The sequence below is a fragment of the Lipotes vexillifer genome, unplaced genomic scaffold (assembly GCF_000442215.2).
Source record: "Lipotes vexillifer unplaced genomic scaffold, Lipotes_vexillifer_v1.1 scaffold404, whole genome shotgun sequence".
Classification (NCBI taxonomy): Eukaryota; Metazoa; Chordata; class Mammalia; order Artiodactyla; family Lipotidae; genus Lipotes; species Lipotes vexillifer.
Genome location: NW_006777380.1, coordinates 680386 through 699957, shown reverse-complemented (window position 1 = coordinate 699957; position 19572 = coordinate 680386). Strand labels below are relative to the sequence as shown.

Here is a 19572-nt window from a genome sequence, read left to right as displayed (position 1 = left end):
AGGGAAACACCGTCAGGTCTTTTGCCTCTTTTGCTGCAGGCTTTTACATGATATGTTAATACCTCCTTGTGTGTGTTTGGGTTGCAGAGTCGCCAATTTATATTTCCTGTTTCTAGTTGTCCTGAACTGGGTGCCTTTGGTAGAAGCCTTCCAAAAGGAAATTACGATGCTGCCTCTGGTGGCTGTCCTTGCAATTATTGCAATTAAAGATGGCTTGGAAGATTACCGAAAATACAAACTTGACAAACAGATCAACAACTTAGTAACTAAAGTTTACAGTAGGTAAGTATAACAGGAGCTGTGCTGGGGAATACATAGGCATCATTTAGAAACATGCAGAATGTTACTTTTTCCCCCTTAGGTGTGACTAGGACACTTTGCCGGGGCGGAGGGGGGGCATGTTTTCAACTAATATTTATTCAGGTCCTACAGGGAATTAAATTCAGGCATCATAGGAAAACAATAATGTGTAAGCCATTGTCACCCCGGGAGTTGATAAAGCAAGAGCTTCTGTAATTTAGGCATAAGTGGGACTGAAAAGATTAAACTTCAAACCACAAGAAGGAAAGCAAAGCAAGCAGTTAGTTTTTAATCCTAGATGTTACAATTTGGGATGAAGAGAGGATGGGATATGAAAAACATGAATGAATAGGGAAAAACAACATGCGATATGAAAAAAGAGAAGATGAGCTTCCTGTGGAGGAAAGGAATTGTGAGAAATGGAGAAGTGTGTTCTTTTTTGTGCACAAAGCCAGCAGCCTATAAAACCCTTCCTGTTGCGGCAACAACAGAGGGCATTCATAATAGGAGGTCTTTTCAGAAGCACATTTGCTCTGTTGGAGACTTGTATTTCCAGTATTTATGAAATAGAAAGCCAAGAATAAAGTCCATTAAGGTGAATTTTGAACTCTGCTGTTTATTAATGACTACATTTACAAATGCTACAATGCTAGTGTCCGGAGACAGTTATTTATCACGCTGGGATGTATTCCTTCAAGTCATGTGCATATTGTGGTAGGGGTAAACCCATGGGGGACGGTTTACAAAATTGGGATTGTGCTACATATATTTTATTCTAATTCTTTTAGCCTAATATTACACCATAAATATTTCCGATGTCTTTAACCTTCAAGAAAGTACTTTTAACAGCTGCATTGTCTATAACATGACTCTAAGGTAATTTAACATTTCCCATATTTATATAATTCTGAGAATGTATGTTTCAGTGAGTACTCTTATACAAAAGTGTTGAAGATCTATGATTATTTCAGCATTATAATTAGAAATAGAATTACTAGATCAAAGAGGAGGAATATATTTTAAAATTTATTTTACTGAAGTATAGTTGATTTACAATGTTGTTAATTTCTGCTGTGCAGCAAAGTGATTCAGTTATATGTATATACATTCTTTTTTATATTCTTTTCCATGATGATTTATTACAGGGTACTGAATATAGTTCCCTGTGCTATACAGTAGGACCTTATTGTCTATCCATTCTGTATATAATAGTTTGCATCTGCTTATCTCAAACTCCCAATCCATCCTCCCTCACTGCCCTCCCCCTTGGCAACCACAAGTCTGTTCTCTATGTCTGTGAGTCTGTTTGTTTCATAGATAAGTTGATTTGTGTCATATTTTAGATTCCACATATAAGTGATATCATATAGTATTTGTCTCTTTCTGACTTACTTCGCTTAGTATGATTTCTAGTTGCATCCATGTTGCTGTAAATGGCATTATTTCATTTTTTTATGACTGAATAGTATTCCTGTGTGTGTGTGTGTGTGTGTGTGTGTGTGTGTGTGTACTTTACCTTCATTATCCATTCATCTGTCGATGGACACCTAAGGTTGTTTCCATGTCTTGACTATTGTAAATAGTGCTGCTATGAACATTGGGATGCATGTATCTTTTCAAATTATGTTTTTTTTTTCTGGATATACACCCAGGAGTAGGATTGCTGGATCATATGGTAGCTCTATCTTTAGTTTTTTAAGGAACCTCCATACTGTTTTCCATAGTGGCTGCACCAATTTACATTCCCACCCACAGTGTAGGAGGGCTCCCTTTTCAAGAAGGAATATATTTAAGTCCTTATTTGGGTGGCTTTTATGAAAATAAATTACAACATTTATAATGTTAATTCTGTGGAGTTCCCTTTCATGAGAAATGTATCTACTTCTTAAAAAGTCATCATTAGGAATAGATTTGTGAAATTCTGAATATGTTAACTGCTTTACAAGTAAGGGTTTAGTGTTACTTGTTTTCATTTCAGAGTTTGGAAAGCTTATGGAATATTCTGAGGATAGTGAGTGTGTTAACTTGGCCTGAGGGGATTAACCAAGTAAAGGGGCAGTAATCAGAAATCAAAAGTTAGAGAGGGAATTTGAAGCCTACTGTTGGAGACACTCCATGACCAGGATACTGCTTAGACATTGAGTAAAAGAGTTCTCCAGAGAAACAGAATCAATAGGAATAAGATTTATTTTAAGGAATTAGCTCATGGGATTGTGGAGGCTAAGAGTCCCACTATCTTCCATCTGCAAGCTGGAGTCCCAGGAAGGCCAGCAGTGTAGTTTGAAGGCCAGAGAGCGATGGTGTAGATTCCATTCCGAGACTGAAGGCCTGAGAATCAGGAGTTTCAAGGGCAGATCAGTGTCCCAGCTCAGTCAGTCAGGCAGAGAGTGAATTCAACCTTCCTTCACCTTTTTGTTCTATTCAGGCCCTCAATGGATTGGATGATGCCCACGCACACTGCTTGGCCACACAAGCAGAGGGCCATCTGCTTTACTCAGTTCACCAATTCAAACACTAATCTCTTCCAGAAACACTCACAGACACACCTAGAAATAGTGTTGAACCAAATACCTGGGCATCCTGTGGCCCAGTGAAATTGACTCAAAATTAACCATCACAGATATTTTCCTTTAGTGGTAGAGAATGCATCTTTTGAATTAAGAAGTAACATGGTAAAGGTTGTGCTTTAGGAGGATTGGTCCTCTTAGGTCGTGGGAATGGCTTCTGTATAGATCTGCCTCTACTAATCAGTCCAGGGTACTATTGGGAGTAGATGCTAAGTACAGGAGGGGATTCATAGAAGAGATACTATGAAGAAGAACCCAGTGGAATTTGGTGAACTTTTGTGATTTTTTTCTGCTTTGGAGGATAAAAGTACCACTGATAGAAACAGGGAGCATTAAATTCATCTCAGATAGAGTGAACTGTAAATGATAGTAAGACAGGCATCTAAGTGGAAATGCCCAGTGGGCAAATAGGGCACACATATTACAGAAGTTCTCGAAGGAAGGAAAAGGTACAGAGAGAAATTTCAAAGTCATCAGTCCTTTACGAGTTAGGAGTTTGACGTGAATCCTCAAGGGAGGAAATGTGAAGAGCTAAAAGACTGAGCTTTGAGCCGAAAGGTAGGCACCTGTTTTAGCCTTTGGAAAGACTTCAGAGGCTCCGTTGGACAGATGCTGTCACTATTCTGAGATCTCAGAGCATTTGGCATATTTCTTGGGTTGATTTCAGTGCTCTGATATAGACTCAACTTTCATAAGACACTAATTCTAAATTTGTCAGACTAGAGATTCTGTTCTATTCTAGTTTCCAAGTCAGAATAAATGATATCTAAGTTTAGTTTTATAATAAACAGAAGTATATTCTGAACAAATTTAAGTTCACTTGACTGACCAAGAGTTCAGCCAGACGACATGATTTTGTTGTTGTTGTTTTGGGAGGACAGTAACTCAAAGCCTTGTCCTGATAGTGGACATTTGTCTTCAGTGTTACATGAGCCAATGGTTAGGGAAGACTTCTATGAAGAAGTGATATTTAAGCCAAAACCTGTAGGATTCTGAATTTTGTTCATTATTAGAATTCTTTTTTTTTTTTTTTTTTTTTTTTTTTTTTTTTTTTTTTTCAGGCCTCTCACTGTTTTGGCCTCTCCCGTTGCGGAGCACAGGCTCCGGACGCGCAGGCTCAGCGGCCATGGCTCACGGGCCCAGCCGCTCCGAGGCATGTGGGATCTTCCCGGACCAGGGCACGAACCCGCGTCCCCTGCATCGGCAGGCGGACTCTCAACCACTGCGCCACCAGGGAAGCCCCATTATTAGAATTCTTCAGTGGCTTTCCCCAAATTGATTTTAAAGACCTATTATAGAAAACAAAATAACTTTTTTCTCTTTTGTAAGATGATGTGAACTGTACTTAAATAAGGAAAAATTAGTTTTTTTTTCTTATACTCATGTCTAATCTAAAGGGAACCAGAAAATTTGATGTATAGAAAAAAATGAAAAAATAGTTCATGGTTTTTATTTTAAAGTCATAGAACACTTTACTGAAACAGTGCTGTGAATCATTTGATGACATTTAAATGCTTATATGTGCCAGGGATAGAGAGGTGAAATGTTCATATAGTCTCTGCCTTCAAAAAATAGCTGTAGGAAATAGGATTTTACAGTAATTATATGATGAACAAAATCCATATTTTGACCAATTTTAAGATTGCTCAGCTAATGCCAAATTTAGCAAATGGAAAGAATACTTATATGTATTTTTAAATACAATTCTTGTACATAAATAATTGCTGATTTTTAGTGCTAGTTTAGCGTTGTTACTGTGTGTTTGTTTGCTTTTTTAGCTTATTCTAAAAAGTTCGAATCCTGATTCCTTCACTTAGTAGCTGTGTAGCCTTGGCCAAATTATGTAAACTAGCTAAACTCCAGTTCCCTTCATTATGAATAAAATACCATTTCAAGTGCTAAGTAAAGGTTAGCTATTATGATTATTATAAGTTAATAATGACTATAAGCTAGAATTTGTCACATGATCAAGTCATTTAATTAATATTTGAGAACTTGTTAAAACATTGTATGATTTTCTAAATACTAAAATTTCCTAATGGGAAACCTGGTATAATTTTTTTCTCACGGGTCCCTTTAGACATAGTTTGGATCTGTTTTAGATGATTTGCATATAAACATAAATATGAGATGCAATATTCTTTTCAATTGTTTAAGGTCTAGTCCAAGATAGCACTTTATGATTGCATTTCATAATAGAATTGGGTAGCTCTTTATGTCTTTTTATTATATTCTATGTAATTTGCTTTTGTTTGGTGTAGAAGAAATAATGCTTACATTCTGACCCCTCCTCCCTTGTTCTTGGAACAAATTATAAGGATATAAAGAAATAAACGTGGGCTCTAAGACCATGTCTTGTTGATTTAAGTTAATGTACTAACTTAAATTCCTATTAAATACAAAGAAATTACTTTAGAGGACAAATTATTTCTCAGTAAAATTAAGTTGAAAGTACGCAGCTATTAAATCTTGCAAGCTTCTGGAAGAAGCATATTAACATTTCTATGCAGATAATTTGGTTCTTATTTGTAATAATATGTGGTCTTTCACAAGGTGCTTAATTTTCTTTGGGAAAGCATCATAGGGAAATAACAAACGCTAGAATAGAAAAAAAACATTTAAACCCTATTACACCGCAATTACATTAGAATGAACTGTTATCCAAAACCTGACTTAAGGTTGAACTGTTATCCAAAACCTGCCTTTAAAATGGTAGCCATTTGTAAGGTTTTAAGGTTTGCTTCAAGGATAATAGAAGTGTGCTGAAAATAAAACTATTAATCATCCAGCAAATTTAAGTGCCTACTGTGTTGTAGGCACTGAGAGATTTGGAGGTTTAAACAAAATACAGATAAAATGCCTGCCCTCCAGAAACTTATACTGTTTTCTGATCTTTAAAAATCACCATATTGTTGGTGTTAGGAATTTAAAAATACTAGCTAATGTTAATATTTTAGAATTATCTCATAAATTCATAGAATTTCATGATTCTTGAAATGAGACTTAATATCAGTGGCCTCCTAAGATATTAACCTTATCGATGTGTGACATTTTCCAAAGCAGTGGTTCTTGAAATTCACTTTCTAATACACAATTAAACCGTGTTTTGTTTGGTGGTCATTGGTAGGTTACTATAGATGGGAGTAAAGTCTAGTATTTGAGAGATGGACTCTGGAGCTACCTGCCTTGTTTCAAATCCCAGGAATACTAGGAACTGTGTGACCTGGAGCTAGTGACTTAACCTGTCAAAGTCAGTTTTTTTCATTTCTAAGAGGTGGGGGAGTGGGGCATAGTGCATTCATTGTACCACCCACATAACACTGTTATAAAAATTAAATGAATTGATGAATATAAAGCATCCAGTAAATCTTAGCTGATCTTGTGTCCAATGATTATTCAGTATTTGTGTTTTATAAACTGTTTTTAGTGTTTTATTGGAAAAATACTAAAGAACATCAAAAAGAAAAACTCATTCATAATCCCACTCTTTCTCTCTTTCAATTTGTTAAAGTAGGGAGTAGAAGTCCACGTTTTCTGTCTTTCCACCTCTCTCCTTCCAACCTCCACCCCAGTGGAATCACTATTAATAGTCCAGTGTATTCTTCCCAACTTTCCCCAGTGATTGTGTATTGACATAAAAGCTATGTGACATTGAATTCTTAAGGAAGCAAAATGGGTCTAGAAGTTTGCCTGCAGAATGGATTATAAGTGCTATATCCCGACCAGTGAGAGTAATTGCAGAAGCACAAATAACCAAGTAGATACAAGAAATTCTAGTTGTACATTTAGGCTGTGGGAGAAGGAGAAAGTTCTTTTACTACTTTTATTCTATATCCGAGAAGGAAATATAACCTCATGTTGAGTCTACCACAATTAAAAATTCTCAAAGCTAGTTAAAATTGGCAATGAGCATTTGTCACTTAGCTTGTAGTTTCAAACATCATGCTCTCCCATGCCCTATGGCATTGTGCCCCCACTCTCACTCTGACTGATACACTGTCCCACCTTTCTTCACCTGACTCACTCTAGATCATCCTGCAAGGCTCACCTCCTCCAGAGCTAAATGCCCCAACTGTTTGCTTCCATAATAACCTGTGCATACCTCTCTTATAAAATTGCTGTTTGTGTCACTTTTTCAAATTTTGACCATAGCTTCCATAGGGAGATCACCATATCTTAATCACTTTTGTATTCTTAGCACCTGATATGGTAACTCACATAAATTAAGATCAGTATGTGTTTAATTGACCTGAACTGGCTACCTACCTATTGGGAAAATTAGCTACTTAAAAAAAAATCCTAGTATGGACTCCAAATGGGAAAAAGTTAATTTAATTGTAAAATTGACCTCATTTGAATTTTGTTCCAGTGTAGAGTAAATAAACTTGTCCCTTAGAGGAATTCTGTTTCTTATGTTTGAAAGAAAAATAAAATCCTTAACCCTAATATCAAATCTGTCTTGTCTCCCTACTTTTACAAATTCTCGGCAAATTTTCTTATAGCTTTCTTCACAGAAAAAGTAGAGGTCATTAAGCATGAATTAGGTACTTCAGTTCTTTCTTACATCACCTACATCTTCACCTACTTTCTTCTGACTTTACGTGAAAAGGTGACTCCCTGCCTTGTAATAGTAATTCTTTCGTCTGCGTTCTTAATTCCGTTCCTGTTACTTCTCCATAACCTCATACAGCACCCTCCAACTCTGGCCTGTCTTCTACCTTGCCTCCTCCATGGGCTTCTTCCCTGCATGCTATGTGCATGCCCAGTTCTTTCATCCTTACTGTCCTTTGCCTTCCCTTCCCTTGCAGTGGCTGCTTTCACCCTTTATTCCTTTCAGGGCTAAACTTCATGAAATATTCTGCCTCTTCAACTTCCAATTATGCCTTAATTCACTGGAGGTCTCACTTTCGTCTTCACTCTCCACATCAACAGTTTCATGCTATCAACTTGATAGCAGACATTGTAATAACCACATATCACGGGCATGACCCCTTTGTGGCTTTTGTTACTATGATGGCTCCGTTTTTGAAATTTCCTTCTTTTTTGATTTCTCCGACATTTCCTCTTGGGTCGTTACCTTGTGTCAGCTGCCCTTTATGTACCTAGGACTTGCAAGTTTATATTTCTACTCATGAACTTCTGATCAAAACCATCAAAATGCTGGACCTCTTCAATTTTATATCTCACTTCAAATAAAAACTTTCCAAACCAAATTTATTATCTTCACCATGATGCAATCAGTTGCTTCTAAAATCTGGGACATGGTGAAAGGCCCCACTCACCATACAAGTTAGATACTGTAGTGTCACCCTTGATAACTTTGCATGTAATAAGTCAGAATACTTGTCTCTAGTAACCAAATATGTCTTGACTTAATCTCCTTTCATCCATCCTTTTTGCTGCCTTAATTCTAACCATCTTTATCCCTGCCCTGAATTATTTCAATAACTTTCCATTGGTTCCTTGCCATTCCTCTTTCTAACCAGCCTGCCACCCAACAATTCATCCGTTACTCTGTAGCAGGAGTTAGCAGGTAGAAATAGAATCACATCCTTCTGTGAACCTTCAGTGAATATCCATTTTCTATGGAATGAAATCCCTACTCCTAGGAATGGCAGGAAGACTGAACCTTCAAAATATGACTCCTGGGTTCCTTAAAAAACTAAAAATAGAACTACCATACAACCCAGCAATCCCATTACTGGGCATATACCCTGAGAAAACCATAATTCAAAAAGAGTCATGTACCACAATGTTCATTGCAACTCTATTTACAATAGCCGAGACATGGAAGCAACCTAAGTGTCCATCGACAGATGAATGGATAAAGAAGATGTGGCACATATATACAATGGACTATTACTCAGCCATAGAAAGAAACGAAATTGAGTTATTTGTAGTGAGGTGGATGGACCTAGAGTCTGTCATAAAGAGTGAAGTAAGTCAGAAAGAGAAAAACAAATACTGTATGCTAACGCATATATATGGAATCTAAAAAAAAAAATGTTATGAAGAACCTAGGGGCAGGACAGGAATGAAGACGCAGAGAATAGACTTGAGGACACAGGGAGGGGGAAGGGTAAGCTGGGGCGAAGTGAGAGTGGCATGGACATATATACACTACCAAACGTAAAATAGATAGCTAGTGGGAAGCAGCTGCATAGCACAGGGGGACCAGCTCCGTGCTTTGTGACCACCTAGAGGGGTGGGATAGGGAGGGTGGGAGGGAGACGCAAGAGGGAGGAGATATGGGGATATATGTATACGTATAGCTGATTCACTTTGTTATAAAGCAGAAACTAACACACTATTGTAAAGCAATTATACTCCAATAAAGATGTTAATATATATATATATATGACTCCTGCCTACCTTTTTTGTCTTCTCTCTGTTACTTCCCGCCATGGAAGAGTAAACTGTTGTATACTAGAAAAAAATTGTTAAAACAAACCATTGATTTACCTTTCTTGATAAACTAACAAACTCTTTAGGTAAATAAGGAATTCTTTTAGTTGGAGTCAACCTGGTACATAAGATATTTTGGGAGAATATGTCCTGAAAATGTTCTTCTTAGGTAGCCCTTTGAGCTAAGTATTTCTTGAAATAACCAATGTAATTCTGTATAGCAGAAGTTATACAAGTATTGGCTTAAGGTAGCATTTCTATTTAATATGATGCATTTTTAATATGTAGGTCGTATAGCTTAGAATATAACTATCTCCCAGGCTTCTTCAACAATGAATTTGAATATTGAACTCCAAAAATATAATAGAAAATAAATCTTTACTTATAAAATAAGTGCATTTTTATGACAAATACTAGTTCTTTGCAGATATTTGGGAGGTGATAGGGGGATGAGACAGACCTTCCTAACGTTTGTTGGCAGTATTGTGTGTGAAATGCTGCTTAACTAGTTATATAATAGTCTATGCTACAAATGTCCTAATTCTTCTCTAAGGACAGTGCTTTGTGGAACTTAATTCATGCCATTGGTATGAAAAGGCATGAGAAGTTTGGCAAAAACTTTAACGTAAATCAGGGCATTTATGGCAAGTCAACCTCAGTTCATGTGCCTTTCCTTTAAAAAGAATTGAATATATAGATTGGGAAAACTACACTTTTGAAAAGAGTTAAAATTTGGCATTCTCCTTTCTAGGGATCAACTGCAGTCAACACAGGACTACTTTAACCAGTATTTCAATTAAATGATAATTAGGGGTGTTAATCTGGTGGTATAATGATTTTTAAAGTGTTGTGTCTGGGTATTTATTTCATTTCTTTTGGGTTTTCTTTAATTTCTCCATCCTATCTGCCAGATAGGAAGCTCTCTTGAGAGCAGATAATGTGTCTTGGGCACTTTTAGATCCTTGATACCTGACCACAGGATAGCATGCGGGAATTGCTTCGTATATGAATAAACCCATCCAATGTTAATTTTAATTTTATTCAAGAACTACTCAAATGGCGTAGTGGTTCAAAATCTCACAGGAAAAGAGAATTGATGTTTTGGCAGCTCAGTGACTAAATTTTCAGGTGAAGCAAGTTGCGGAATTTAAGTTTTACCAATCCTCTGGCTTCCCCTTTTAGCATTTAACAGATTAAAATTCACCCTAACACTTTAAATTATATACTAAAATTAAAAAAAAAAACTATTATGTGTGTTTTTGGCTTGAGATTCTTTTTAAACTTTTTTTTTTTTCTATTTTAGGAAAGAGAAAAAATATGTCGACAGATGCTGGAAAGATGTTACTGTTGGGGACTTTATTCGCCTTTCCTGTAACGAGGTTATTCCTGCAGATATGGTTTTACTCTTTTCCACTGATCCAGATGGAATCTGTCACATTGAGACTTCTGGTCTTGATGGAGAGAGCAATTTAAAACAGAGACAGGTGGTTCGGGGGTACACAGAGCAGGTAAATAATGTGTTCTCCATTGGTGACATAAACATTTTCTTTTCAGAAGATATCTGAGCTTATTTTCACATGTACAGATAAAGAGACTTTTTAAACTCATTTTTACCTTTACAAAATGGAATTCTAGAGAGCTTAATCCAGTTCCAGATATCAGTAGAGGTGTGCTATATTTTATAGATAATAGGGTTTAATGACTTCAGAGTTCAGACGTTTCAGTCTGACAATCATATATTTCTGGGAATTGAATTTAAGAAACCCAGCAAATTTTGCAATTTGGAAAATTCTTTTGCAGTAGAAACGATCAACTTCTAACTTATTTTTCTTAAACTTAGATTTTTATATGTTATGTCTGATTGAAGCTGGAGGTATCAATCGGTCATTTTTCCTAAAATCTGTAATTACTTATATACCAAGGCCTTTTAAGAAATTTGTAACTTTTCATGCCACAGAGCTCTGACCCTTCACCATGCTGTGGTGAGGTAAACAAGACCTTTGAAGTTATATTAACACGAGTTTGAATGAATCCCAGCTCTGCCGTTTAACTGCTGTGTTACTTAACCACTTTATGCCTCAGTTTCTTTATCTTAAAATGGAAATGATGATATTTGATCTATTAGAGAATTTTGTGACATATTGATATTTAGCATATTTTAATTTTTTAAATGAAGTTTGCTGAGATCAAATGCATACGTGCACAGAGTACTCATATGTATACATATATGTGTGTATATATGTATAAATACACACATAATCTCAGAAGCTACGTATATGGTTAAAGAATGCCAACAAAAGTATTTTCAGCTTTTCAGTGTCTTCCAGATAAAAGAGTGTGCACTGTAGGAGGAGAAGCTCTCTCCTGCAGGGAGTCCTGCATGGATTCCAGTATATGATTCAGACATTCCCATCACCTGAAGATATTTATTAATACTCTGGGACCATTCTGATCTCATTTATTCATTGATAGTTATGCCTATACTTTCCTTCATTTGGGCAACTTGTGACAAATTTTGTGACAAGCATGCCTTCGTTTTATCTTAACAATTGGTGAAAGGATAAACACTTAAATCTCAAGATTTAACCTTGAATTTTTGTTTGGTGATTAAAAAAAAATAATAATAAATATATTTATTTATTTATTTATATATTTATTTATTTATGTATTTATGTATTTATTTATATATTTATTTATTTATATATATTTATTTATATATATATTTTTAGGACTCTGAAGTTGATCCTGAGAAATTCTCCAGTAGGATAGAGTGTGAAAGTCCAAACAATGACCTCAACAGATTCCGAGGCTTCCTGTGAGTGATACATGGCTTACCTTTGTGGGTGTGAGTGGGATTGTATGTTGCAATTATGCTTAATTCAAAAAAACTTTTGTGTACTTATACCAAGTTAAATCACTAAAGGCTGTAAGTTAAGCCACCTATAAATTTGGCTTATTTTAATTATTTGATATTTACCTATGTATATTTTTAAAACAACAAAACCTTGTTCTTAAAATAATCCTAGACCCTCTTTCAGTGGTATGTGAATGACTTAACATGAGCTCCATGTTAAGCCCAAGACATATTAGTTATTTGGAAGGAAGTGTTTGGACAGACACGGCAGCTTAAGTGACATGATAGGATGATGGTGTTCTTCTATCCTATTAGAATTAGAGTAGGTGGACAATTCACTTGGTAAAGTTAGCCAATGATTTTGAAACACATCTAAGAAAAAGTATGGGAATCCACAACAGTGTTCATTCTGGAGGCTTCCTGTGGCATCTACATCCCTTTCCAAGGGCATCTAGAAGTTAGAGTCTTATTTGATTCAGGCTGGCTTGTGCCACTTAAGTGCTTTATTTTTTGAGCCAAAAAATTTTTTTATCCTTCCTAATTTTTAAGAGGAGTTAGTTAGACCTACTTCATAGTGGTGATCTTGTGAGGAAATGGCAGAGAAGAAAAAAGTTCCTAAATCATTTTTTGAGACCAGAATTACCCTGATACCATTACCCTGATACCAAAAGAATACAAAGACATTTAAGGGAAGATTAATATCCCTCATGAACATAGATGCAAAAAATTTACACAAATTATAGCAAATCAAACCCAACAATATATAAAAAGGTTAATACATAATGACTCAGTAGGTCTTATACCAGAAATGCAAGATTGGCTTAACATTAGAAGATTATAGAAAAAGCATTTGACAAAATCTAACTTCCGTTTTTGCAAACTGGAAATGGAAGGGAACTTTCTCAACCTAATGAAAGGCATCTATAAAAACCATACAGCTAGGATCAGACTTAATAGTGAAAGACTAAGTAAGCATTTTTCCCCCAAGATCAGGAACAAGACATGGATATTGTCTCTCACCACTTTTATTCAAGATTGTACTGGAGAGCCTAGCTAATGTAAAGAAAATGAAATAAAAGCATCAAGTAATAAAGAAGTAAACCTGTCTTTTATTCATAGATGGTGTGATGGTCTTTGTAGAAAACCTGATGAAATCTACAAAAAAAGCTACTAGAATTAATAACTAAGTTTAGCAATGTTGTACAAAACAAGATCAATATACAAAAATTAATTGTATTTCTATACACTAGCAATGAACAGATAAGGAAACTTTAAAAATCAATTTATAATAGGATCAGAAAAATTGAAATACTTAAGAATAAATCTGACAAAAGATATGAAAGACCTGCATACTGAAAACCACTGAACACTGTTGGGATAAACTAAAGACGTAACTAAATGGAGAGACATATGTTGTTCATGCGTTGAAAGACTCAATATTGTTAGGACATCAACTTTTTTCACAAATTGATCTATAGATTCAGTGTAATCCCAATTGAAATCCCAGCAAGGTTTTACTTTTTATTTTTATTTTTTTTAGAAATTGGCAAGTTTATTCTAAAACTTTATGTGGAGATAGAAAGAACCATTTGACTAAAACAACTTTGAAAAAGAACAGATTTGGAGGGCTAATACTACCAGATTTTGTTTTTGGCATATAGACCAATAGGTCAGTGGAAGAGGTTAGAGTCCAGAAATTGATCCAGGCATTAATGGGCAACTGGATTTTGACAAAGATGCAAAGGCAGTTTAGTGGAGAAAGGTTAGTTGTTTCAACAAATGATGATGCAACAATTATACATCTATACTTTAAAAAAATACTTTAACTTAGACCTCTCGCCACTTAAAAAGATTAACTAAAATGATCCTGTACTTACTTAAATGTAAACCTGAAATTATAAAACTCCTAGAAGAAAACAGGGGAAATCTTTGGTATCTTGTGTTAGCCAAAGATTTCTTAGATATAACACCAAAAGCACAATCCATAAAAGGACAAAAATAATTAAATAAAAGAACTTCATCAAAATTAGAAACTTATTCTCTTCAAATGACACTGCTAAGCAAATGAAAACATAAGTCACAGACTGGAAGAAAATATTTGCAATGCATATTCTCATATAGGACTTGTATTCAGAATAGAGAAAGACATCTCAAAACTCAGTAATAAGTAAACAAACAATACAGTTTTTTAAATGATCAAAAAAATTGAACAGACACTCCACCAAAGAAGATACATGGACGACAAATATCTGTGTGAAAAGATGCGGATTAAAACCACAGAGCTACAACTGCTAAATTGAAAGAATTGACTATACCAACTTTTCACAAGGATGTAGAGAAACCGGAACTCTCATGTACTGCTGGTAGGAGTGGAAATGGCTACAGCCGCTTTAGCAAATAGTTTGGAAATTTCCTAAAAAGTTAAATTCACACCTACCGTGTGATCTGGTTTTTCCACTCCTAAGAAGTTACCCAAGAGAAAACATTTATCCAACATATATCCATATACCGAAGAGAAAACATTTATCCATATACTAACCTGTACACAAACATTCAAAGCAGCTTTATTGGTAATAGCCCCAATTAGAAACAACCCAAATGTCCATCAACAGGTAAATAGGTAAACAAATGGTATATCCATACAATGAATACTACTCTGCAGCAAAAAGAATTCACTAGTTGTACATGGAACAACATGGATGCATCTCAAAATAATGTTGAGTGAAAGAAGCCAGACAAAAAAGAATATATACTATATGATTTGATTTATATAGCCTCAAAAAAGAAAGCTAATTTATAGTGATAGAAAGCAGATTAGTGGGTGCCTGGGAGGGAGAAGGTAGGAAGGAAAGATTGCAGAAAGACATAAGGAAACTTTGGGGAATAATGGATATGTTCATTTTCCTGATTGTAGCGATGGTTTCACAGGGGAAACGTCAAAACATCAAGTTTTACACTTTAAGTATGTATAGTATATGTATTATGATTCTTATTAGTTATTCCTCAGTCAAGTTGTTTAAAATGTTAGAGTCATCATGGAAGGAAGTTGAGAACATCGTGGTAGCATCTTTAAGTAGCACCTGATACAGACAGGTGTTTGGGCAGGCACAGGAAACTGTGCAATGGGAAAAGGGAATAGGCTTGGTCCAGGTAAAGAGGTAATGCTAGAATTAAATCATCAAGAATAAGAAGATACCAGGCAGGCAACTAAATGCAAAGAAAGTCTGACATTCCAGGTTAAGGGAGCAACACAGGTAATGGTGTAGGGGCCTGAGACCACAGTGCATTTGTGGAGTCATAAGTGGTTTAAGTGTGTTTGGAGGGTAGGTGAGCAATATAATAGATCATAAAGAGGCGAGATGATAAAGGGACGTTAGCAGATGTTCCTGTCATCAGAAACGTGCTCATAAGCCATCTCTTAGGATGAGTCATTTTCTAGTATTATTTTCTCCAGCTGCTGACTATTTACAGAATTTCCTCTTGTAAATGTCAGATTTAAGGGCTGACATTTTTTGACCTGGACCTCGGGTGCTGAGGTTTGTACAGCCTCTTACTGGGAATGCTGACTCCCCTGACAAGGTCAGTCTTGCTTCTGGCACATTTCTAGACAGGAAAGAATAGGAACTTTAGTCTATCACTGTGTGGTTTGGAATATAGAAACTCTGCATAGAATCTGACTCAGAGCCTGTATATTTAGTAGAGCCAGCCCAGGAGGATACAGTAATTTTTTGTGAAATTGTTTTTATCTGCTAAACTAGCTCCTTATCCTTTTCCTGCTGTGTAGCCTATTTCCTAAAATCAACAAAAATTGAGATGTTCAAGCTCACTCTCTGTATGAATGATGGCTTCTCTGGTCTTCTTACTCTCAGGTAGCACTGACTTCTTCCCTATTTGTGCCCACATTGTATGCTGAATATCAGATTTCTATAATAACACCTATAATATTTTTATTACTTACATATTTCTATATCAGTCACTTCCTGTTAGACCACAGGAGGCAAGACTGTGTAAGTTTGTGTTTCTATCCTCAGCATCCGGGTGGGTGTGCTGGGCGCATGGTAGATATTACATAGGCTCTTGAATGGATGAGAGCTCTATGTGGGCAGTCAGTGTCTCACATGGAATCTGAAAGTCCCACGCTGTGCCAAATACACACCCATCAAGTGCAGGACATGTTTAGAGTTTGGAGCAGGTGCAATCAAGATAGAAGTTGGGCTTTGATGTAATGATGGTAACCTAGAGTGATGTAATGGTGAAAAATAAGGATCCCAGGGGAAAAAATCTTAATACACTAAGGAACTTTGGAACTGGTTCTTTTGTATATTATATCTGTTCTGTAAAGGTTCTAGGGATAACAAATGCTATATTCATGAGGAACCAAATCAAGACTGGGATGCATGCCTGGGAATGCTACATAGAAATGTGAATGTTGGGATTTAATTTCCTCATCTGTAAATCCAGAAAACAGAATTAGGGTAAACCCAAGGACACTGCTAGTTCTGACCATGACCCTATGGTTTGCTCTTTGTGCATAAACCCATATAAATGAAAGAATGTAAGCACATACCTCTTAGAGTGTTTTACAAATTAGAGGAGTGAAATGACAAATCTCTTTTCCTCCTTTGTGGTAGGAAACCTTTTTTGAAGAGCTTTTCTTTTCTTTTCCTTGTAATCCAGATAACATGGGTAGCAGATACAATGACAATCTTCCTATACTTAATAAAGAAGAAACGACTTATAGACTGAAGTGTATTGCTTAAAAAACAAACTAATTTTAATGCTGAAATTAAGAATGCATTTTCACAAAATATGTGAAATACGTTGCATTTTGCTTATTTTTAAAAATTTTCCAATGAGTTTGCTCTGTATTTTTGCCACTATAGTAATTTCATCAAGTAATTACTTTGATAATTTTAAAACTGTTTTACAGAAGATTTCAGACATGCAAAATTAGGAAGAAAAGTGTAATGAACATTCATGAGCCCTCACCCAGTTTTAACTATTTCATAATTTTGCCAACTTTGTTTCAAATATCCTTCCACTTCCTTCCCTGCACCTACATCACATCATTTCAATGTCAATACTTCACTATGAATATAAAGCAGAAAAAAACTTAAAAAAAAATACCCATAACATCATTATCACATTTAACTAAATTCAGAACAATTTCTTGACAGCATCTAATACCTAATCTTTGTTCAAATTTCTCCAATTATCTCAAAAAAATTTTTAGAGTCAATATATTCTAACCAGGATCAAAAAAAAGGTCTACACATTGCATTTGGTTGATATGTCTCTAAATTTCCCCTCTGAAGAAATAGGGTCATTTAGCTTGTAGAATTTACCACATTCTAGATTGAGCTGATTGCATCCTTCCTGAGGGTGGAGTCCCTCTACCACTCCTTTTGCTCCCCGCTCCTCATTCTACTCATTTGTTGAATAGACCAGGTCATTTTGCCCATAGAGCTTACCACTGCAGTTTTGGTAGCTTTGGCTGACTGCATCCTTGCATTGGTGGTTAACATGTTTCTCTGGCCTTATTTCCTGAAAACTGTCCAGAGGCACTTTCAGAATCTGATGAAAGAAATTCTCTCCCTAGAAAGTGACAAATGTATATCGACACACACAGGGAAATATTGCATACAGTTTCAAAGGCTTCACAGTTCCCCTGATGCCACAGACCCCAGTTTGATTTGCCCTCTTAGAGGCTTGATTAGGTTCCGAGGGAGATGAGCAATTTCTGTCCTCGAACTTCTGGAGGCTGTAGGCCTGTGATGTCCCCTTGTCCCACTGGTAGTTATGTTAAGATTGGTGTTGTCAGCCTTATTCTTTCATTATAAAGTTCCCCACCAGCCTTCCACCTAATGATTTTAGCCACTGGCTATTATTGCCTAAGAGTAATCCTTGATTTCACCAGGGTCAAAAATGGTAATTTTCTAATTCCGTCAAGAACTTTTCCCTCATCAGCTATTAAGTTACCCCCAAATACAGTTTCTATTAGAGGAAATAGTTTCCTTATTTGGAATATTTTCTAATTTTTGTAGCATCAATACTAGAAGTTGACAATGAATGGTAGAAAGCAGTGTTAGAAACCTGTTGTTTTCTGTTTCTGTTCTTTTTTCCCCAGCCAAAGTGGGTAACTGAAATAACAAAAGCAAATGCATCAGAGATTTGAATCTTTTCCTGTGAACTGCCTAACTTCATACTGTAATCAAGAATATTCAAAAATCATTTTTAGTTTTACATGCCCATTTTTGCTATTTAAAAATAAACTTATATGCTGTCTTTCTTATAGAGAACATTCCAACAAAGAACGTGTGGGTCTCAGTAAAGAGAATTTATTACTTAGAGGATGCACCATTAGAAACACAGAGGCTGTCATGGGCATTGTGGTTTATGCAGGTTGGTTATGCTTCTGACTTTTCACCATCATCTCCTCTGTGCTTTTCTGCAAGTTAACATTTTCCATTTACTCAAAATGTAATCTCTAGAAGCAGAAAGGAAATTTTGTCTTGATAACCTTAATCATTGGTCTCTGTTTTTCTAAAGAGATCACAAAAAGAAGCTAAATTAACAAAGTATATTGCATAACTCCTTTTCATTAAATTGTCTGCCAGCGAGATATAAAAATATGATATTTGTTACCTGGCTTTAATTTGCACATTTTCTCACATACTGTGTTACCCATGTAGGCCATGAAACCAAAGCAATGCTGAACAACAGCGGACCAAGGTATAAACGCAGCAACTTAGAAAGAAGAGCAAATACAGATGTCCTCTGCTGTGTCCTACTGTTGATTGTAATGTGTTTAACTGGTGCATTGGGTAGGTAGAATTTGATTATTTGCTGACATCTTTTCAGCAAGATACTCATTTAAAAGTATTTTATTTTCAAAATGAAATTTATGAGTGTAAGTTTGACTTTTGTAAGGGAGGTTTTATTTGCCAATAATTGCTTTCTTCACATCTTCATCTCTCTCATTCTCTAACCTGAAAAGCATTAATATTGATTATATCCAGTTACACATGGCCACAGTACTAAAGCGACCTGGGAAGAGATGTAAGGAGTGAGAGAGACAGAGACAGGAAAATGTGTACCGTTTGAATTTGAATTTGTTTCTTAAACAGTTGGTGTTCAACCAAAACCAATACTCTTATCTCTCTTTCTTTAGGAATAAAGTTCTATATTTGCATAATATATACATAGCATCCTTTTGATGTCTGTACATTTTTTGAAAGGTCATGGAATCTGGTTGAGCAGATATGAAAACATACCCTTTTTTAACATCCCTGAGCCTGATGGACATGTCATATCACCACTGTTGGGAGGATTCTATATGTTTTGGACCATGATCATTTTGTTACAGGTAATTTCTATTGTGCTCATCGTAGAATATTAAGATCTTTGCTACTTATCCAGCTCTATATGGTTTTTCATCCCTTCTTT

At 35.7% G+C, this 19572-nt stretch overlaps 1 protein-coding gene across 1 annotated transcript in view; it reads left to right on the top strand.

Moving 5' to 3' along the window:
* The window catches only part of ATP10D (ATPase phospholipid transporting 10D (putative)), an 83647-nt gene that overhangs the window by 2555 nt on the left and 61520 nt on the right, over positions 1–19572 (top strand). Inside the window, exons 2-7 of the mRNA XM_007450972.1 lie at positions 88–282; positions 10576–10780; positions 12002–12087; positions 18422–18528; positions 18819–18950; positions 19365–19492. Coding sequence (XP_007451034.1) covers positions 88–282; positions 10576–10780; positions 12002–12087; positions 18422–18528; positions 18819–18950; positions 19365–19492 — 853 coding nt within the window. The remainder of the gene's footprint in view (positions 1–87; positions 283–10575; positions 10781–12001; positions 12088–18421; positions 18529–18818; positions 18951–19364; positions 19493–19572) is intronic.